The following is a 22,479-nucleotide window of genomic DNA, read 5'->3' as shown; positions in this document are numbered from 1 at the left end:
CTCCCCCTGCTTGTGCTCTCTGTGTCAAATAAATAAATAAAATCTTTGAAGAGCACTTTTAGATGAGGATAACTTTTAAATTTGTAGACTGAGTAAAGCAGATTACCCTCCATAATGTGGGTCAGCCTCATTCAATCAGTTGAAGGCCTTAATAGGACAAAGACTGACCTCCCCTGTGCAAGAAGGAATTCTGCCAGCAGATGATCTTTGGACTAGAACTGCAATTCTCCCCTGAGTCTCCATCCTGGCAGTCTATCCCATCAGATTTTGGACGGGCCAGGCCTCCATAATCATAAAAGTCAATTTGTTAAAATCAATTGGTCAATCAATCTCTCTCTCTCTCCATCTCTCTCTCTGTCTTTCTCTCTTTCTCCATCTCTCTCTCTCTCCTCTCTCTCTCCCCCTTCCTCTCTCTTGGGCTATGAAGGATATATATAATATATGTTATAATATTATATATTATATAATTATATATGTGTATTATATATAATATGTATTATAATTATTATATATATATATATCCTTGCTGTTAACTTTTGTTTCTTGATAAGTATGTTTAAAGATATAATTTCCCTCTATGCCTTGCTTTAGTTGAGTCTCACAACTTGACCTTTGTCTTACTATTTCTTAATTTTTCTTATGATTTTTTACTAATATGTTACTTAAAAACCTAAGAGATTTTAAAACATTTTTTTGTTAATTTATATTTGCATTGCCTTTTGGCTAGAGGATATGTTCTGGATCATAGTGAGCCCTTGGAATTTATTCAGGTTTCCTTCATGGCCCAGTATATTTTTATAAATGTTCCTAGTATGCTAAAAAAGAATCACTCAAGCTCACTAATTTTATTGTCCAGATATTCTATTTGCTACTTATTTTTTAAATCTGTTTGATTTATTGGTTTCTGAGAGAGTTTTTAAAATCTGCAATATAATTGTTTATTTCTCCTTGCATTTCTGTCAATTGTTAGTTTATATATTTTGAGGTTATATCTTTAGAGGCACATATTATGATGATTACATGATTGATTCATCAGTATTTAATATCCATCTTTTTGTTTATGATATTTTCGCCTTGATTTCCATTTTATCCATTATTAAAATCACCATCTTAGCCCTCTTTTCATTCAAGATGATGTGGAATTTCTAGTATTATTTATTTTTAATATTTCAGTGTTTTTGTTTTTAAGTTGTGTGTAAATAGTATATGGCCACATTAAATTTTTAATTCTGAGAGTTCTCCCTTTTCTTTTTTTTAAATTTTATTTAGTGATTCATCACTTACATACAACACCCAGTTCTCATCATAACAAGTGCCCTCCTTAACACCCATCACCCATTTAGCCCACCCCCACCCACCTCCCTCCACCAACCTTCAGTTTGTTCTTTATCTTTAAGGGTCTCTTATGGTTTGTTTCTTTCTCTCTCTCTCTTCCTTCCCACATGTTCATCTGCTTTGTTTCTTAAGTTCCACATATGACTGAAATCCTATGGTGTTTGTCTTTCTCTGACTGACTTATTTCACTTAGCATAATACACTCTAGCTCCATCCATGTCATTGCAAATGGCAAGATTTCATTCTTTTGATGGCCAAGTAATATTCCATTCCATTCCATTCCATTCCATTCCATGTCTTTATATATATATATATAAACGACATCTTCTTTATCCATTTGTCATCAATTGATGGACAGTTGGGCTCTTTCCATAGTTTGGCTATTGTTGATAATACTTCTATAAACATTAGAGGTGCATGTACCCCTTCAAATCTGTATTCTTGTATCCTTTGCGTAAATATGTAATAGTGCAATTGCTGGATCTCAGGATTGTTCTGGTTTTAGCTTTTTGAGGAAATTTCATACTGTTTTCTAGAGTGGCTGTACTTGTTTGTATTCCTACCAACAATGTAAGAGGGTTCCTCTTTCTCTACATCCTCACCAACATCTGTTGTTTCCTGTGTTGTTAACTTTAGCCATTCTGACAGGTGTGAGGTGGTATCTCATTGTGGCTTTGATTTGTATTGCTATGATGATAAGTGATAATGAGCATTTTTTCATGTGTCTGTTGACCATTTGTATGTCTTCTTTGGAAAAAGGTCTTTTCATGTCTTCTGCCCATTTTTAAACTGGATTATTTGGTTTTTGGGGGAGTTGAGTTTGATAAATTCTTTACAGATTTTGGCTACTAACCTTTTATCAGATATGTCATTTGCAAATATCTTCTCCCATAGGCCCAGTACAGTTGGTTGATTGTTTCCTTCACTGTACAGTTTAGTTTAGTTGATTGTTTCCTTCAGAAGCTTTTTATCTTGATGAAGTCCCAATAGTTCACTTTTGCTTTTGTTTCCCTTGCCTCCAGTGACATGTCTAGTAAGAAGCTGCTATGGCTGAGGTCAAAGAGGTTGTTGCCTGTGTTCTCCTCTAGGATTTTGATGGCTTCCTATCTCATATTTAGGTCCTTCATCCATTTTGAATTTATTTTTGTATATGGTTTAATAAAGTGGTCCAGTTTCATTTTTCTACATGTTGCTGACCAGTTTTCCCAACACCATTTGTGGAAGAGACTGTCTTTTTTCCATTGAATATTCTTTCCTGCTTTGTCAAATATTAGTTGACCATATAGTTGTGCATCCATTTCTGGGTTTTCTATTCTGTTCCCTTGATCTATGTGTCTGTTTTTGTGCCAGTACCATACCATCTTGATAACTACAGCTTTGTAATAAAGCTTTAAATCCAGAATTCTGATGCCTCCAGCTTTGCTTTTCTTTTTCAGGATTGCTTTGGCTATTCAGGGTCTTTTGTGGTTCCATACAAATTTTAGGATTATGTGTTCTAGCTCTGTGAAAAATGTTGGTAGTATTTTGATAGGGATTGCACTAAATGTGTAGATTGCTTTGAGGAGTATAGACATTTTAACAATGTTTCTTTTTCCAATCCATGTGCTTTTCCATTTCTTTGTGCCGTCTTCAATTTCTTTCATAAGTGTTCTCTAGTTTTCAGAGTTCAGATATTTTACATCTTTGGTTAAGTTTATTCCTAGGTATCTTCTGGTTCTTGGTGTAAAGGTAAATGGGACCGATTCCTTGATTTCTCTTTCTGCTGCTTCATTATTAGTGAATACAAATGCAACAGATTTCTGTGCATTGATTTTATATCCTGTGACTTTGCTGAATTCATTTATTAGTTATAGCAATTTTTTGGTGGAGGTTGTTGGGTTTTCTACATGGAGTAACTTGTTGTCTGTAAATAGTGGAAGTTTGACTTCTTCCTTGTTGACTTGGATGCCTTTTGTTTCTTTTTGTTATCTACTGAGGCTAAGACTTCCAGTACTGTGTTAAAAAGTAATGGTGAAAGTGGCCCTCAGCTTTTCCCCATTGAGGATGATATTAGTTGTGGGTCTTTCATATATGACATGTATGTTGTTGAGGTATGTTCCATCTATCCCTACTTTGTTGAAAGTTTTTATCAAGAATGGCTACTGTATATTGTCAAATGATGTTTCTGCATCTATTGAGAGGATCATATAGTTCTTATCCTTTCTTTTAGTAATGCGGTATATCACACTGATTGATTTGTGAATATTGAACCACACCTGCAGCCAGGAATAAGTCCCACTTGATCGTGGTGAATAATTCTTTTAATGTACTGTTGGATTCGATTTGCTAGTATCTTGTTGAGAATTTTTACACCCATGTTCATCAGGAACGTTGGCCTGTAATTCTCCTTTTCAGTGGGGTCTTTGTCTGATTTTGGAATCAAGGTAATGCTGGCCTTGTAGAAAGAGATTGGAAGTTTTCTGTCCATTTCTTTCTTTCTTCTTCTTTTTTTTAGAACAGTTCAAGAAGAATAGGTAGTAATTCTTTGAATGTTTGGTAGAATTCTCCTGGGAAGCCATCTGGCCCTGGACTTTTGTTTTTTTGGGAGTTTTTTGATTACTGATTCAATTTCTTTGCTGGTTTTGGGTCTGTCCAAATGTTCTATATCTTCCTGTTTCAGCTTTGGTAGTTTGTATGTTTCTAGAAATTTGTCCATTTCTTCCAGATTGCTCAGTTTATTGGCTGTAATTTTTCATAATATTCTCTTGTAATTGTTTGTATTTTTGTGGTGTTGGTTGTGATCTGTCCTCTTTCATTTGTGATTTTATTTATCTGGGTCCCTTCTCTTTTCTTTTTTATAAGTCTGGCTAGGGCTTTATCAATTTTATTAATTCTTTCAAAGAACCAGCTCCTGGTTTTGTTGATCTGTTCTGGTTTTGTTTGTTTGTTTATATATCATTTATTTCTGCTCTAATCTTAATTATTTCCCCTCTTCTGCTGGCTTTAGGCTTTATTTGCTCTTCCTTTTCCAGCTCCTTTAGGTGTATAGGTTGTATATTTGAGACTTTTCTTGCTTCTTGAGTTAGGCCTATATTGCAATATACTTCCCTCATAGGACTGTTTCTTGCTGCATCCCAAATGTTTTGGACTGTCATATTTTCATTTTCATCTGCTTCAATAAATTTTTTAAAAATTTCTTCTTTAATTTGCTTGTTGATTATTTGACAGAGAGAGAGACAGTGAGAGGGGGAACACAAGCAGGTGGAGTGGGAGAAGGAGAAGCAGGCTTCCCGCGGAGCAGGGAGCCTGATGCGGGGCTCGATCCCAGGACCCTGGGATCATGACCTGAGCCGAAGGCAGACGCCTAATGACTGAGCCACCCAGGCGCCCCAACCCATTCATTCTTTAGCAGGATTTTCTTTAACCTCCGTGTATTTGTGGTCTTTCCAAATTTTTTCTTGTGGTTGACTTAAAGTTTCATAATGCTGTGGTTGAAAATATGCATGGTATGATCTCAGTCTTTTTGTATTGTTGAAGGCTGATTTGTGACCCAGTATGTGATCTATTCTGGAGAATGTTCTGTGTGCACTTGAAAAGAATGTTTATTCTGCTGCTTTAGGATGAAATGTTCTGAATATATCTGTTAAGTCCATCTGGTCCATGCGAGTTCTCTCTTTTAATTGGTAAGTTTAACCTAATTATATTTATTATTATTTCTATCTTATTCCATAGTTTCCATTAACTATACTTTCTTCTTGTCTCATTTTATAGTTTATGTCCATTTTGATTTACTTTTTGTATAAGGTGAGACTTAGATTGGGTTTCATTTTTTGGCCTACAGATGCCCAATGGTACCAACTTCATGGGTTGAAAATCTGTCCTTCCTCCATTGAATTGCTTTTGCAGCTTTGTAAAAAATCAGATGGCCATAGTTGTGTGTTTAATTTATATCTAAGTACTTCATTTTCTTTAGGGTGGTTGGAAGTGGTATTGTGTTTTTAATTTTGATTTGCACATGTTCATTGCTATATAGGAATGAAATGAATATATGTGGGCTCCTTATTTATTTTTATTCTCCTTCTTTGTTTTCTGTTGAATAGATCAAGTTTTCTTGTGTGTGTTTAAAAGGTGCATGTATGTTCTTGTTTTGTTTGCCTTTAGGACCATTTCCAGAGACTTTAAATATTTGTTTTTATAATTTTCACTAGTTTCACTAGGGAGCAGGTCAGTAGATCCCCTCATGCTGTCATACCAGAGTTTTCTCACCCATGCTAGTTAATTGTCTTTACAGGAAGCTCACCTGGTGCAAAGACATCCAGCATGCTGTCACTCTCTCAATGCATTATGTCCCACTGCAAGTGTCAGGGACGCTGGCCCAGTGCACTAAATGGGGAGGTGGTTCCAACCCTGGGCCTGACTTCCTCCCAGTTCCTAGCTGTTCTATCTATGCCTTTCCCAGATCTGTTAGGAGATGAATTTGGCAGGGCCCTTCTCAGGCACACCTCTTCTCTTGTGGTTGCATGTAGATAACTCCATGGGTCCTGGTAGCTCTCTGGTCTGTAATTAGCAGCTGTGGTTCTGACAAGCTGGGTATAATCCCAAGTCAGGGCCTCCTTCACTGCTGACTCACTTGTGCTATCCTTTCGGAGATTGTTGGTCTTTATTCTCATTGGTCCTGACGCTTGGAACTAGCACCTATCCAAGCAGAAATGGCCCTTAAAGACCATCTGGTCTAGTGGCTTTTAAACCCAGTCACACTTTTAAATGACCTAGGGAGTTTTTAAAATATCGATGTCTGGGTCCCCTACTCTAAATCAGTTAAACCAGAGTCTCTGAGGGTGCAACTGGAGGTAGATGTTTGTGAAAGTTCCCCAGGGGGTTCAAATGTACAGATAGGATTGAGAACCACTGCTTTCATTTAATCCCTTTATTTTACTGATGCCTATAGAAGAGAATGACTTGGCCAAGGCCACACAGAGTTAGATTACTTGTATGACTTTCAGCTAATTGTCTCAGCTTGTCTCACCTCTATCCCTTTTTATCAGGTATATCCTTACTTCTTTCTCTGTCTCACCAGTTATGCCTAGAAGGCTGGGTCAAGACAGAACTTCTTGCTTACTGCTGTTCACGATTGTGTGACATTGTCCTTAAATAGCTTCCCCAACTACACTGTAAGCTCATGCTGAGCTGAACCAACACCTTCCAAGTCTCTGGTTACTTCCTCCACTGGACTGATAATGGCCTTTATACCCAGCAGGTGCTCAACACAGCCGCCCTCCAAGAACAGTGGAGACCAGACAGGGGCACAATGGTTTGGGAGTCAGACCTAGACTTGGAATCCTGGTTCTACCACGTAAACACTCCTGAACTTTGGTTTCCTCCTCTGTAATATGAGCTCAATACCTCTCCCTTCATTGTTGGGTTTACCATAAAGCTCTGGCCTCCATATCTCTGTTTCATGTAGGCTCCTTCCAAGACCCTGGGAGGAGCTTTCACAGTTTTACAGGCACATTTTTTATTCTTTTTCGTATAGAGAGCCCCCTCCAAATGTTATCGGCCTCAGACTTCACCAAACTTGGACCTACTCTTTCCCACCCCACAGAGTTGTTTCAGAAGTCAAATAAGATTGTGTTCATAAAGTGTGAGAAATGCAGTAGATGCTCCACAAATGTTACTTCCCTCCAGAACAGCGCAGAAAAGGGATGCAAAGACAGACAGAACTGTAGCTGGTGTGCATGTTACATGTCCCCTTTAATGTCTCAAATATTGCCGTTCAGCAATCCAGCCCCCATTCCATGAGTGGCCTCTGGGGTTCGGACACAAGCCTGAGGGATGCTAAGGTACCTGGTTCTTGGGGGAGGCCTCCTCAGCTCTAATGTGGCCGTGGATCCAGTCAAGGTAGCGGCTGACTTTAGTGTAAATGCCGTAATTGTGGAGGCGCCCGCAGCCCTCGCCCCAGCTCACCAGGCCCACCAGGAACCAGGTGCCACGGAAGGATGCAACCATAGGCCCCCCACTGTCACCCTCACAGGCATCCCGTGAGTCCCCAAGGATGCCTGCGCACAGCATGTTCTCAGAGATCATGTTGTGCATGGCCTGGATGCACTCATTGTGTGGGGCCACGGGGATATTGATGAAGTTGAGGACGAATGTACGGTTTCTTTTGGTCTCGCTGCGATAGCCCCAGCCGGTCACCACGGTCTCCTGGCCCACCTGGGTGAGTTCGCGCTCTGCAAGGCCACTGTCTGGGAGGCAGATGGGCACAATGGTCTGTGAGAGGATAGCGGGCTGGGCCAGGCGGAGCAGTGCGATGTCATTGTCCGTGGTGCTTTTGCTGTAGTTGGGGTGCACAAGGATCTCCTTGATGTCCACATCCATCTCCCACCTCTCCCAGCGCCGCAGGTCATACTCCCCTGTGGGGCAGAGGAGCGGTTAGAGTGCTTCGGGGCAGCCAGTGGATCCACACCGGGAGTGGTCGCTGTGTCTCCCAGGCACTGTCACTAGTGCCATAAGTCTGTGCCTCAGATCCCTGCCAGTGGTAACGGTTATGGTGTCAGTCCTAAAGGGGCCGAATGCTGGTTGGAATTCGGTACTCACTCCCAGACGGAGCAGCGAGGGCTGGCAAGTAAGCAGCAGTGGGCAGTCAGCAGGGAAGCCCAGGACACACACCAGAGCCCCAAAGGGAACGTGGAGCAACTGCAGTGGAGAGACACAACTCTCCTCTAGCAGTGCCAGCCCAAGAGCAAGGTAGTGACAAGCCATGATGGGGAAAGGGCAAGAGCAGCAAGACCCAGAGAGGACCCACAGGCTCTGCCAGGGAAGATCTGGATCACACACAGGAGACAAGATCCTCTCCAGCAAGGCTGATGGCTGCTGCAGGGGCAGGGGCAGTAGGGGGGAGGGGAGGAGTTGGAAATCCTAAACCGAGTGCCGCGAGAGGCCACTGGCCATCGGCTGTGCTGGAGGTAATTGTAGGGAATATGAATTTGGTCATTCTCAATACATCTTCTCCTTCTTTTCTGCCTACACAGTGGGGAGAGCCCCCTCCAGAAATTGGTAGAGTGGGGCCCAGGTTTGTGGCCCTGGACTGCTCAGCTCTGTTCTTGTCGGTCTGTGCGAAGCATGGCCCTGAGGCCAGGCCATGTAGAAGCCTTGTGGGTCTCCTCACCAAGGGTGCTGGAGGTCCACACACACAGCCGGCTATGTGAGTGGGACCCCCTCACTTTGCAAACACATGTCTGTAAGCACCTGGCCACCAGATTTGAAGAGAATCCCCTACCTACCAAATACCAGGTGCCACTGTGTCTAAAATTTCACCATAAGAGTGGCTGGAGGGAGTACATAGGCCTCTTCTCCCCCAACACCTTCCATGGGACCTTAAGCAGCCTCTTGCTCAAGCACCCCAAAGACGAGGGTCCCCAAACCTGGCTAGCCTGTCTGGTGCCACCCCTCCCTGAGGCCTCTGGTGGCCCCCTCCTGCCTGCTCCAGCCCGCACCAAGCCTGACGATGAGCTTCTTCGAGTCCTCCATGCAGTGCGCCGCTGTCAGCACCCAGGAGGTGTGGATGAGCACTGCCCCGCAGGCCAGCTTCTTCTTTGAGTCCAGCAGGATCACCTGGAATGGGAGTGGGCAGTGACATCACAAGCCTACCTCTGACAACTCCAAGTCAGGGCCTGCGGCTCTCCGCACAGCCCCAGCATGGTTCTCAGGCCTGAGGCACTGGCTGCATAGCTAGGTCTTTCCTGGGTTCCCTGGTCACACAGGCATGGACTTACAGTTCTTGGCTGGCATTTTCTATTTTTGTGTGTCTTACGGAGTTGGACGGTTGGAGGGCATCTCCTTGCCTTTGCCCATGCTGTTGCTATAGTCATCCTTAGCAGCACCCAGAGAGTTCTGCTCACCCTTGGGGCTCAGGCTGGGACTCAAGTCCTCTGAGAAGCCTTTGAAGCCTGCAGGCTGTGTTGAGTATCCCCCTCAGGGTTCCATAATTCCCTATCCCACTGGCCATCCTGGCTTTGGTTCCCATTGAGCGGCTGTGTTTAGGGGCCTGACCCTCCCAGGATCTATGAGCTCCCCAAGGCCTGCCAATCCCCTGCTTATTGATTTCTGTACCCCCCCACCCACCCAGTGCCTGGGACCAAATAAAAGTGTTAGTTCCCATGGTGAGTCTGGAGAGGTACCTCAGGGTCAACCCTCCCTCCCAGCTCTCTCCCAAGCAAAACACCTCTCCCGTTGGCAAGACCTCTGCCTAAAATGCCACCAGCAGCGCATTATCTTTCCAGCTCTTTGTTAAAACTATGACTCACCTTCCTGCACATCTGCCCCATGCCCCTGTGCTCAACCCACCCTGCCCTGACCATTACTCTCCCGTCAGGTACCCCCAGCTTTCCCTGAAACTGCTTCACCATTAGCACAGGCCCCTACCCCAAGTGAAGGCAGCATTTCCTCTCTCCATCTGTGCTTCCTGACCAGGAACTCCCAGCAGGGGCTCAGTGATTCCTGACCCAACTTCTGAACAGCTGCTTCTCCTCTCACCTGCCAGGGGCTCTCTCCCCATTTGGTCTCCTTCCCATTGACGAGCCTTGGATCTACTTGGTCAGTTTGGTTTGTGTCACGTTTCAAGTGCTTGCGCTTCTTCTCCAGTCGCTTCCCTGGCTTCCCACAAGGGAACTTCACTGAAGATAGGGGGAAGCAAGTGAGTTCCTGCCAGGCACTACTCCCCAAGACTTCCCCCCCCATCTTTGTCTACTTCCTGCCTGCAGGCTAGTTTGCTCCATTGTAGGGTTAAAGGGATAGGCGATGCTGAGGCACCCAATTCCAGTAACCTGCCAATCCCCTTGGGTTAGTGAGTCGGTCAACAAACAGTGCCACCTAATGGTAAGAGCCACACCAAGCAGCATCACTACCTATCTATGTGTCCTTGGACAGATTAATCTTTTGAGTTCAGTATACCCAGGGCTGCTGGGAGTAATCCCTGAGGTACATAAGTAAAGTCTCATGCTGGGATGCCACCAAGCTCTTAACACAGGTAAGAAATTATGGGGAAGAAGTGGTGGGCATTCCTGGAGAGCCCCCAAAGTAGCTCTGAGCACGGTCGTGAGGTCCTCTGCCAAGAGGAGAGAGCACAGGACAGAGAACTGAGGGCCGGGAGGGCTTCCAGCATCTGCTCATGATGGACCATGCATGCGCAGTTGAGAGCTTTAGACTTGTTGTAGGAGCGGTGGGCAACCATCAGCAGGGGAATTGCATAGTGGCAGAGAATAGAGACAGACAACAGCAACAAAACTCCAGAAGCTGGACATGGTAACTGACTTGGCTGACTGAGAAAGCGAAAACCTCAGCCAGTAATAGGGGATTCCAGCAGCAGACTGCTTTTATTACAGAACCCCCTGGAAGCCTCAGTGCTTCTGAAGGACACACTGCAGGTTGAGACTACAGACAGGAATGCTGAGTTTGGAAGTGAAACTGCTAGAGCCCTAGACCTCTGTCCCTGGCCCCAGTGGCTTGACTCTCCTCTCTCAGCCCTGCAAAAGACCACTGGTGTCTTCTCTGCACAGGGTGAACCAGAGACTGTGATCTGGGGCTCCAGCCACAGGAAAGAGTGACATCCAAGGCTGACCAGAGGGAGTCACGCAGGTATCTGCAGACTGGGCAGACGCCAGCTCCTCTTCCCTACTCTGCTCCAGGGGGCTGGAAGGCAGGCTGTGCCCACTCTAACATGAACCTGGAGGATTCCTCTCAGGACATGGCCTAGAGACCTGAGGAGCTGGGCAGTAGGGGTTCTGCCAGTGACCTGGGCCTTCCAAGAAGGAAAGCCCCCAGGCCAGCTGTTTCACAGGCATTTCCTTGTAAGTTCCTGTGAATCTCTATTTCAAAATAAAAAGACATTTCTTCCCAGTAAAAGGGTCAGAATATAACATTGTGGAAGGTTCCCTGAAAAAAGAACACGAAGTCAAAGCGATGGAAAACAGAAATGATAATAAACCTAGAGGGGCAATCCTGAGGAAAGAGATCTGAGTAACAGGAGGTCCAGGAGGCGAGAATACAGACAGCAGGGGGAGGATATCAAAGAAAAAACTAAGGAAACGTGCCTGAGGCAGTAGATAGGAATTTCCACATGAAAAGGGTCCATCAAGGGCCTTGTACAGCGAATGACAAAAGACCCACACTGAGGAGCAACCTGCTGAAATTCATGATAAGAGTTGTAAAATTCTCACTTCCTAGGACACATACAAAGTTGATAAAAATTAAAATGTATAAGAAGGAAAATAGAAAAGAAGGCAGACTCATGGTTCCTGTCTCTCCTCAGAGAAGCCAGAGGTAAAAGAGGAAATGGGATGCCAGGCTGGACAGGGTGTCTTCAGAAAATAAAGCCATCCAAGGTAGATGGAGGAAGATGCTGGAGGCCTGGCCCCCTACACCCGCTCAGAGTTTGGGAGATGAGCTACCTGGCGGCCCGCCTCCTCGCCCCCTCCCTGGGAGCCTCCCGGTGCCGCCCCCACCCCCGGGATGGGCGGGGCGGCTCACCTGTGGGCTCGCACTGCAGGTGGTCGTCCCCCAGCCTGTAGCCCGGCGCGCAGCTGCAGCGGCGCCCGCCCTCCTCCTCCAGGCAGTGGTGCGCGCAGCCGCCGTTGTCCACCGAGCAGTTGAAGTAGCTCACCTCTGGGCGGACCGGGGATGAGGCGCAGGGAACGCACGGTGGCGCGGCGCGTCCCGGCCCCCGCCCTGGCCCCCGGGGCCCCCGCCCCCCCTCCGCGGCCGGCCCTCTCACCGTGCCGGCAGAAGCGACCCTCCCAGCCGCGGCCGCAGTAGCAGCGGAAGGCGCTGATGCCGTCGATGCATGTGCCGTGCCCGCAACACGGCCTGTCGCACGGGTGTTCCGGGGGTAGGGCCGCGCACTGGTCCCCGTCTGCGACATGGGAGGAGGGGCGTCACTGGTGCCACCAGCCCCCTCCCCGTCCCTGCAGCGGCCCAAAGAACCCGAGGGGGTAGGGCACCGCAGCCTGGGATCTAGAGCGCACTCACCGACGTACTTGGACCAGTAGGTCAGCTGTGGAGAAAAGGGACAGGGTCAGAGGCCATCAGCCCATGTATACGTATATGGGGAGCCCACGAGGTGCCTCCTGAGTCTGGCCCACGTGGGGCAGGGGAGGGAAGGGCTTCTGGACTAAGAGGGGTCTACCCCTGCTTGTTGCCAGCCCCTGGGGCAACTGCACTCTGAGCAGGGCCACAGTCCTCCTTGCCCCCTGCTGCCCATCTCCACCCCACATCCCAGGCACCACCACCCCCAATGCAGCTGGAAGCTTGCTGTCTGGACCGTCTGTGACCACAAGGGCCTTTACACAGGAAGGGACCCAAATCTCCCACCCAGCTGCTCTGCCTCCTTCCAGCCTCCATCACTCCTTTAGGCTTCTCTGGACCTCTCATGGATGTGATCTTTCCCTGAGCCATGTTCTCAAAGTGGAGACCTTGTTGGTTAGACACTGATTGCTGATTTAGAAGGTCTGCTTGTCCAGCTGAGGCCCTGCTGCTGCTGCTGGTCTGGGACCATCCAGCCTGATGGTCCCTTTGGCAGTGGCTCTGCCCTACTGGGCCTGGGAGAACTTAGGGTAAGGTGCTCAGATTGTGGCTGCAGAAAGTCCTTTGGGCATAGGTTGAGGAGCACATTTGGGAAAAGAGGCAGTGGGTATCTAGGCAAGTAGGTAAACCAGAGCTCCCCCCTTAGCCTTGGAAGGAAGGGCATCCCTACAGACAGCTTAGAAGGGGACCCCAGGTAGCAACACAACTTCTGGTCCTAGTAGCTCAAGTAAGCCCTTGGGGATGGAGTGGGTCTGAGCCTTCTATCAGATAGCCACCTCCTTTACCAGTCCATCCTTCCACCTCAGCACGGCCACCACGGGGCCCTGGGAGCCAGAGAGGACAAGAACTCTTCCCTCTGATTCCCTGAGCAATCAGATTGTGCCTCTTGAGAATTTGAACTGAGGCACAGAGGGAGTGTATGTAGATAGACATCAGGGAGTCTTGGGTCATACATCTCCTGACCGGCAGGCAGGTGCGTGGCTGGAAGCAGAGAGGGTGGCATTTTGGTCACAGAGAACAGGGGCAGGCAGTAGTGGTCAGTTGTGGGCCGAGGACGGGCTGAACTTCCTCCAGTGGGTTTGTTGGGAATCCCAGCTTCCCCAAACTCCCTATTCCTGGAGCTAATTACAGAGTTCTGTTCCTTGCAGTCACATGTGCCCTGACCAAGACCGTAGGGCCAGTGTCCTCTTCATTCCACTCATACACCCCCCCCCACCCCTGAGCAAGCTGGATGGAGAAGGGGCTGTTGCCCATTGCCTCCCTGGACTCCTAAGAGGGCCTCAGCAGTGGGGCCCCAGCTTGCTCCTCCAGACCCCTGCTGGCCACCAAGCCTGCCCCTGAGGCTCATCCTCTGCACCCAGCCAGATGGCCTTACTGTGTCATCCACATTTTGGAAAATCTCCTGGGCCTCCTCGAAGTCACAGATCTCCTCTATGCACTCCCGCTCCAGGCTGCCTGCCCGGATCTCCTCTAGGAAGGAGTTGGCACGCTTGCGGATCCGCAGAACCTGGTGGGCCCTCTTGCTGCTGGAGAACACTGAGTCTGGTTGGAGGGGAGGGGAGGCTCATTGGGGGGAGGGGTCTGGGGTGGGGGCCACTCTGTGGTGAGTCCCAGAAGATATTTTTGTCTTGGGCCCTCAGGCCTTAAAGCTCCCCTGCTCCTCTGCTCTCTTCCTCCACACACAGCAGATGGCCAGCCTTGGAAGACAGGAGACTTGGCCATTCAGAGTACATGCGCTGGACAGACAGCCCTCCCTTTGGACCCAGCCTGACCTCTGTGTGACCTTGAGCGAGTGCCTTTGCCTCTCTAAACTTCAGTTTCTTCGCGCAACCCTGAGGATGAGATAATGGTGTCAAGCAGCGCAGTGTCTGACCTAGGAATGAGCACCCAGGGACGCATGTTGGCTGTATGTTGTGGTTATTACCAGGCCTGCAAAGTTCACTCTGTCTCGTCGTTCTCCAGTGCCCCTGTGCAACCCTATCTTGCCGCTGTCCCGCCTCCCTCCGCTCCCCTCCTTGGCCTCCCCTGAGTGGAGCATTTCCCCTGCCTTCCCCTCTGGCGGGCAGACCAGGAGGACGGCAGACCTGTCTCAAAGCTCAAGAAGCCCAAGAAGAGGCTCAAATGCCAGCAGCAGCTGGTGTGCCTCCAGGAGACTCGGGGCGGGGGCGGGGGGGGGCGGGCGGGGGGCCCTGCTGGAAGATACTGGCAGCTTATTCCCCCTCAGACCTCCCAGGCACCCTGGCTTCCTCCTGTTGGGTGGTGGGGGGGGGGGGGAGGCAGCAAGGGAGGGGTGGAGCGGGGCAGTCCCTGAACTCGAGCCTTGGAGGATAGGCTGCCCTGCGGTGGTGTGGGTGCTGGCCAGGCCCAGCTTTGGCAGTTAAGGGACTGGGTGGGTGGAGGGGAAAGGCCTAGGGGACTGTGTGGCGTACTCCCAGACTGGAGGAAGGAGCTTCAGGACATGTCCCACCCCACCCGGGGCTCCTTGTGGTCACCACAGTACTGTGCCGTCACAGTCCCCCCGCCCCTGCCCAGCGGGGGCAGCTGCTGGATTCCAACAGGGGATTGTCAGGCAGTTCCTCCCCACGGTGCCTCTCATGTCACGCTGAGGCTCAGAAGAGATGTTGCACGGGGTGGGGGCCTTGTGTGGCACCAGAAGGGGCCTCGTGAGGACCCCGAGGGCCCCAGGGAAGGGGGAAAGTGGCCTTACCAGGAGGAACTGGTGTGCCGGAAGTTCCCCAGATGGTCACCAACAGTAAGAGGCTTGCGAGCTGCCACATTCTGGAGTTGCTGCCACCTGTCTGAGGAGGACTTCTGAGCTTCCAGCAGCCCCCACCGGCCCCCCTACTCTGCCTGCCGCCCCGGTGCCAGATGGGAGCTGATTGCAAGGGCTGGGCCTGGGGCTCCCTGTTCACTAGACGGACAGCCACTGGTGCCTCAGTGTCCTTGCCTGTGTGGGGCTAGGATCACAGCAGCTGCCCAGCATCAGAGGGCTGAAGAGGAAAAGTGGAAAGGGCACAGAGTCCTGGGGAAGATCAAAGGGGACTCAGCACAAAAGGGCCATGGCAGGTGTCCTCTCTTGCCCTGTTCTTTGAGGGTCAGGGGGTGGTGCCTTTGCTGATCTAATGGCCAGGCTGAGAGGCATAACTAACATTTATCGGACATTCATGGCATTTTTCAAGCAATTTATACATGGTTCAGAAGGCAGGACACCAAAGTCAGACCACTTGGTGCAAATCCCAGCTCTGGGACAGCAACACTGGGCAAGATACCTAACTGTTCCATGCCTCAGTTTCCTGGTTAGGAAAACTGTGTTTCTGCCTTATAGGGTTATTGTGAGAATTAGATGAGTTAACCCACATAATGCTCTTAAGACAAGGTTTGTATACAGCAAATGCTCAGGAAATATTAGCTTTTATTATCTCAGTTAAAACTCATAACGTCCACGAGGGAGGTATTAATGTCATCACCCCATTTCATAGAGGGTGGTCACATTGAAGCTTAGAGGAGGGAAATAGCTTATTGAAAACCCACAACCAGGATGTGCTAGAGCCAGGACCCGAGCCCAGGCCTATGTGGCTCCAGGACTGGAATCTTAACCCCTGCCCCAAACTACCGGGTGCCCCACAAAGCCCCAGAAGTAACCCTGCTGGCTGGAAACTGAGGAGCGAGCCCTCCACTGCCTCCAAGCCCGAGGGCTAGGCCTGCCTGCCCCACCTGCAAACTCCCCCACTCCATCTGACATCACTTTCCATCTTCACTGACTCCCCCGGAGACTGTTTCTGACATTTGTTTAAATCAGACACCCTAGGTTTAGAGGTGGGGGTGAGGTGGGGAGAATGGGGAGTCCTGGGCTCCAAGCTGCCCCTGATGATGTCCCTTGGCCCTGGCAGCCCTCAGACCACTTCCACTTGCCTCCAAGTCTGGGAAGAAGGCCCCTGGGGACTGTGGCACCCAGGCCTGAGGAATGCCAGCCGGCGTCCTGGCCCGCCCCGTGGCAGAGCCCTGATGTCCCATTAGCCCAAGCTCTAGCCAGCCTCTAGAACCCTGGCTGGAGGATTCGACCTTCACATCTGCTCATCCCTCCTCCATCCCCTGTCACAGACCTGCCATGAAGGGGACTTACTGGGGTGGGCCAGGGAGAAACTGCAGGGTCGCCGTCCCGCCGCCATGACAGCCTGAACCGGGCGTGAGTTAATCCATAACCTCAAATATTTGCTTGACCCTCGGTGCTGAGGCCTCCCCCTCCACAGATAAACAAACAGGCTCCCAGGTCCGGACAGCCCTGTTTGCCCAAAGCCCACCTTTGTCCCCCAGTTGGTGCCATCCAGGAGGGAGGGTGGGGAGGGATGGGCGACTATCAAACCGTCTACAGATAAGGTCCCATTTTGGCCTCAAAGGTGGTTGGCTGAAGGAGGGACATTGTGTCTATGTGGCAGATGGGGACATTTTTACCCAGAGATATTGCAGTTTTCCCCAGATCAGCTCAACTGGTAATGATTCCATATTTCACCAAACCTAGGATGCCATTAATTATAAGATGCACCTATTTTATGTGGTAGTAACACTGTCAATTACACAGGGACGCAATGTCCCGATTCCCAATTTTCCTGATGAAAAGATACCCCTTTCAGAGTCCCTTCCATGTGCATGCTGGCCACTCAGCTCGACCCTCGGCTCCAGTAGCTCCTGTAGCTGCCCGCACAAGGGCACGTGGCTACTCCCATAATCTCTACTTTGCAGATGAGGACCCTCAGAAATCTCTTATTAGCTGCCCAAATTCACCAAGCTGCAAAGTGGCCGGGCTGGCGTCGACTCAGGTCTTCCTGGCACCTCTTGGTCACCTTTGCAAACAAGTGAGAAAAACAAACTGGGTTCTGGAAAGGCTGCTGTCAGTCCGTGGCTGGGACGCTGGGAAAGAGAAGGGCAGAAGTACAAGGTCCAGGTTGAAGCCTTGGCGCCAGTCCTTAAGTCTGTCGACATTTATTCGGCATCTCGAGTTCTACCTGCTGTGAGGGCTTGACCACGCCCCTCAAAGTCCGAGCACCTTCAGGGGTCATGTGACCCTGTCCTGCTGGCTTCCAGGCGTACCCAAGAAAGTCGCCTGACCCAGGGGTCAATCCAGTTCTCTACCCCAGCCCTCAGGAGTAGGGCCTCGGAGCCCTCGGTCCACTGTGAGCCCTGGACTGGGGAGATTCTGAAGCCCAGAGCCCGGGCATCCATGTTTGGGCCCAAAGCAGAGGAAACTGAGGAGGAGGAAGACACAGACGCAGGAGAGAGGCTGAGACAGGAGACCTTGGACACTCAGGAGTGGGAGGGAGCAGCAGGGGCAGGTCCCTACCTGCCAGGGTGGGTACATCGTGGCTCTGGGCTCATGAGAAGGAGTAGCCACGTGCCCTTGTGCGGGCAGCTACAGGAGCTACTGGAGCCGAGGGTCGAGGGTCGAGCTGAGTGGCCAGCACGCACATGGCAGGGACCCTGAAAGGGGTATCTTTTCATCATGAAAATTGGAAATCGGGACATTGCGTCCCTGCCCTCCTAGGAAACCCCCTCTTTCCTTAAGTTCCCTTAAATTGACTGGGGCAGATTGCGTTCCGTAGGACAGGCCTGCAGCCGCCGGAGAAGGCAAGAGGAGCAGGGCGAAGGGACGTCAGCACAAGCTGGGGTGGCCAGGGAAGGCTGCCCGGGTGAGGTGGAGCTTCGGCTGGAGGTCCCAGGGCAGGCAGGACCCAGGAATAGAGGAAGGGCCCTGAGGAGGGGAGGGAGGGGAGGCACAGGAGATCCAGAGCAGGGAAGCAGCGGGGAGGGGTGGGAGAGAGGGGGAGGAGGAGATAATGGAGTTTGGAGTGCAGCCTGGGGCAAGTGGGGCGCCAGTGGCTGTCTTGCGAAGGGCTGTGGCAGCCGCCTTGGGAAGGGGACATGCGGTCCTCGCAGGTCAGGCAGGAAGCACGGAGTCCACGGGCTTGGCCACACAAGAGGGGCAGCTCGGCCGCCACGGACCTTGTAAATGCCTCCGGCGCCCACGTTCTTGCTCTAGGTGGCCTCCCTGTGAGTAGCAGCAGCAGATGCCGTCCTGGGCTCTCCTCACTCCCACTTACTTCCCACTGCCCCCTTCGCCAGGCTCGCTGGGTGTTCCCTGGGGCTCCTTCCTCCTTGCCGTCCCCCCCCCAGGCTCCTCACCTGCCACCTGCCCCCCAGCTGGCAGCAGCGATCGGTTCCACGGGACGTCTAAGTAGGGTCCGCACACTGATCCTGAACGTGGATGAGGGACTGTGCCTGAGGCACCCACATCCAAGTCAGCCCAGACGCCCAAAGCACTGGCAGCCAGAAGAGCCAGGGCAGCTGCAGGGGGAGAGGTGATCAGTGTGGGGGTCTGCCCAGGCCTTGAAGGCTGCCCGGAGGGAGGGGGGGCAGGAGCGTTCCTCTTGCAGAGTGCTTCATGCTTGTTGGCGGCTGGGGCCCCGCAGCAGGGGTGCCTTCCTCAGGCCTCCTCGTTGGCTGGCAGCGCAGGGAGCCCAAGTCACCTCCCTGAAGCAGGGAGGCTGCCCCCCACCAGCTGCTCCCCAAGTTTGTGCTGGCTGAACAGCTGCCATCCCCTGGGAGAGTGCTGCCAGGAATCCAGGTGTCTGTGCTCACTGGCAACAGGTTCCAGTGGGGGCCACTGCTCTGGTCCCCGGGAGGGTCCGGGCTGCCCTTCCGAGGGGCGGCCTCGCCTGGTTTGGCCACTGCTCATTTGCCTTGTCTGACGCTGGGGTTTCCTTCCCAGATGTGAGTCACCCCTGTTGGGCCTGAATTCGGTCAGGCCCACTCTCCTGATGCCAGAGCAGGACTTTGGCGTCACAGCTAGCCGTGATTCAGAGAGCGGAAGGACGTGTGTGTCCGGGGAACAGACTGCATTTGTGAGGACGTGAGCAGACAACTAAGAAGCAAAGGTGTGGGGTTCGGGGTGAGGGGGAGAGGAGTTTGGGGGGAGGGCTACAGAAAGAAAGCCAAACCTAGGAGATGGCATCGAGCAGTGGGATATTCAAAAACCTCATCTTTGGTGTCAGGCTCACACAGGTTTATTGTTTTTTAATTAATTTATTTATTTTTAAGATTTTATTTATTTATTTGAGAAAGAGAGAGAGAGAGCACCAGCAGAGTGAGAAGCAGACTCCCTGCTGAGCAGGGAGCCCGATTGGGGGGGGGGCCTCAATCCCAGGACCCTGGGATCATGACCTGAGCCAAAGACAGATGCTCAACCAGCTGAGCTACCCAAGCGCCCCTCACACAGGTTTAAACTTCAGCTTTGTTCCTTCCCTCAGCCTCAATTTCCACATCTGTAAAATGAGGCCAATAATAGTGTGCACCCCAGGTGGTTGTTATGAGGATTCAATTAAATATTTTCTACAAGGTGGACAGAGACTTAGGTTGATCGATCAACCAACAGCAATGTCCTCTCTTGACTCCGAAAGTATCCTAGAGAGAAAGCAAGGTACCACATGAAGCTTTGTGAGGATCAGCGGCCCGGGGAAAATGGGTGCTGCCCCCTTCATGAATGCCTGTCAAGGCATGGGGGAGGTGAACCAGGAGGGGGACAGGAAGGGCCAGCTGCTGTCTGTGAGCCACAGGCTTGGCTCTGAGCGTCCAGGGCCCCCGCACGCCCCAGGGCTGGGGTGTGCTCTTGTCCAGCACTGGCCCCCAATCTCGAATCTCAAATAGAATCTCGTAGAACCTGAGCTGCCTCTCCTGATCAGGGGGTGGGATGGAGGGCTCACAGGACTGCCACTGGCGCTCACCCCAGGCCTGCTCCTCCGTGGGCATCTTGTCCATTCTCTCTGCTGGGGAAGGCCTGGAGCTGCTCAGGGCTCAGCCCAGGGAGGCCAGGGAACAGAGAAACCAGAGGCCCTGGGGAGCCCCCTCCCCCACTGGGAAGAAGCGGTGGATGGATGCAGCCAAGGTCAATGGCACAATGACACACTGAATCTTTTTTTTTTTTTAAATCAGGTTTGAGGGATAATATACATACAATAAAATTTGCTTTTTAAATATTCAGTTCTGTTTGTTTAGACAAATGTATGTAGTAGTGTAACCAACCACCACAATTATGATTATGGGACATTTCTGTCACCCTCAGAAGTTGCCCTGTGCCCCACTGACACCCTGGCAACCATTGTTCTGGTTTCTGTTGCTTTCTCTAGAATGGCATATAAATGGAATTCTACAGTATGTAGCCTTTTAGGACTGGCTTCTGTCACTCACCAAAGCTTCTGAGATTCTTCCATGTGGATGTGTGTATCAGTAGTTTCTATAGCTGAGTAGTTTCCATTATATGGATATATCACAATTGGTTACCCATTCACCACTTCTTGGCTATTATTAAATAAAGCTACTGGAACATTCATGTATAGGTCTTTGTGTGGATATGTTTTCATTTCTCTTGGGCAAGTCTCTAGGAATGGGACTGCTGAGTCATGTGGTAAGTACATTTACTTTTATTAAAAAAACAAAAACAAACTGTTATATAAAGTGGCTGTACCATTTTGCATTCCCACAAGCAAAATATGAGTGTTCCAGTCGTTCTGCATCCGCTCCAGCTTGCGTGGTCAGTTTTTTTGTTTTATTTTGTTATTTTTGGCCATTCTAATAGGTGTGTGGTAGGATCTCATTTCATTTCCCCAATCACTAATGATGTTAGGCATCTTTTCATGTGCGTATTTGCCATTCATATATCCTCTTTGGTGATGTGTCTGTTTCAATATTTGGCCTGTTTTTTAAAATTGAGGGTTTTTTTTTTTAAAGATTTTATTTATTTGAGAGAGAGTGCAAGAGTGGGGGGTGTGGCAGAGGGAGAGAGAGAATCAGACTCCCCCAGTGAGCAGGGAGCCCAGTGAGGGCTGGATCCCAGGACCCGGGACCATGACCTTAGCTGAAGGCAGATGCTTAACCAACTGAGCCACCCAGGCACCCCCGTCCTTTGCATTTGTATACACATTTTAGACTCAGCTTGTCAATTTCTTTAAAACATAAAAAAAGCTTGCTGGGATTTTGAATGGGACTGAGTTGATTCTATAGAACAATCTGGAGAGAAGAGACATCTTACTGGTGGGTCTTCAGATCCATTAGCCTGGTATTCCCATTTAGGTCTTTGTTAACCTGTCTCCCCAGTGTTTGATAGTTCTTAGTATATAGATCTTGAACATATTTTGTTAAATCTATCCCTACTTATTTTATGTTTTTTTAATGCTATTGTAAATGGCATTTTTACATATTTCAATTACAATTGTGTGTTGCTAGTATACAGAAATACATTGATTGTTTTATATTGAGACTTATTTTTTTCAGTTTTACTGAGATAAAACATATAACATTGTATTAGATAAAGGCATACAATATGATTTAATATATGTATATATTGCAAAATGATTACCACAATAAGTAGAGTTGACATCCATCACCTCACACAGTTACAATTTTTTTCTTGAGATGAGAATTTTTTTTTAAGATTTTATTTATTTTATTTCAGAGAGAGAGAGTGAGAGAGAGAGAGCATGAGATGGGGGGAGTGGGAGAGGGAGAAGCAGACTCCCCACTGAGCAGGGAGCCCGACATGGGGCTCGATCCCAGGACCCTGGGATCATGACCTGAGCAGAAGGCAGCCGCTTAACCGACTGAGTCACTCAGGCATTCCAAGATGAGAATTTTTTAAATCTACTGTCTTCATGACTTTCATAAATACAATACAGAATGATTAACTCTAATTACCATGCTGCACATTACAACCCCAGAACTTATTTATAACTGGTAGTCTGTACCCTTTGACCACCTTCCCTCTTGTCCCCCACCTCTGGTAACCACTAATCTGTTTGTTTGTTTGTTTTTTAAGGATTTTATTTATTTATTTGTCAGAGAGAGAGAAGGAGAGAGAGAACACAAGCAGGGGGAGCAGGCAGAGGGAGAAGCAGGCTCCACACTGAGCAAGGAGCCCGATGCAGGACTTGATCCTAGGACCCTGGGATCATGACCTGAGCCAAAGGCGGACGACCCATAGCATCCCTACTAATCTGTTTTTGAATCTATGATGAACTCATAAATTTTTAGTTTCCACAT

General features: G+C 49.4%; 1 protein-coding gene across 1 annotated transcript; it reads right to left on the bottom strand.

Moving 5' to 3' along the window:
* Positions 1-7,149: 7,149 nt before the first annotated feature.
* On the bottom strand, positions 7,150-16,562 carry PROC (protein C, inactivator of coagulation factors Va and VIIIa). The gene is made up of 9 exons (XM_088022170.1): positions 16,517-16,562; positions 15,101-15,187; positions 13,769-13,935; positions 12,340-12,364; positions 12,086-12,223; positions 11,842-11,976; positions 9,850-9,989; positions 8,811-8,928; positions 7,150-7,727 (listed from the first exon to the last, which is right to left on the bottom strand). The coding sequence occupies exons 1-9, from the start codon at positions 16,560-16,562 to the stop codon at positions 7,150-7,152; spliced, it is 1,434 nt and encodes a 477-aa protein (XP_087878296.1).
* Between the last annotated feature and the right edge of the window lie 5,917 nt (positions 16,563-22,479).

The sequence above is a fragment of the Eumetopias jubatus genome, unplaced genomic scaffold (genome assembly GCF_037043125.1).
Source record: "Eumetopias jubatus isolate StellerSeaLion01/CBP00866 unplaced genomic scaffold, mEumJub1_p1.0 scaffold_3, whole genome shotgun sequence".
NCBI lineage: Eukaryota > Metazoa > Chordata > Mammalia > Carnivora > Otariidae > Eumetopias > Eumetopias jubatus.
Note: the sequence above shows the minus strand (reverse complement) of the source record. Positions and strands in the feature narration are given on the sequence as shown.

Excerpts from the sequence above, each read along its gene's own strand:
- PROC (XM_088022170.1), bottom strand. The coding sequence starts at position 16,562 with ATGGCGGCGGGACGGCGACCCTGCAGTTTCTCCCTGGCCCACCCCA. Across the intron at positions 13,936-15,100 it reads CGGCACACCAGTTCCTCCTG|ACTCAGTGTTCTCCAGCAGC; the intron begins GTAAGGCCACTT and ends CCCTCCAACCAG. Across the intron at positions 11,977-12,085 it reads GGGTCGCTTCTGCCGGCACG|AGGTGAGCTACTTCAACTGC; the intron begins GTGAGAGGGCCG and ends CGGTCCGCCCAG.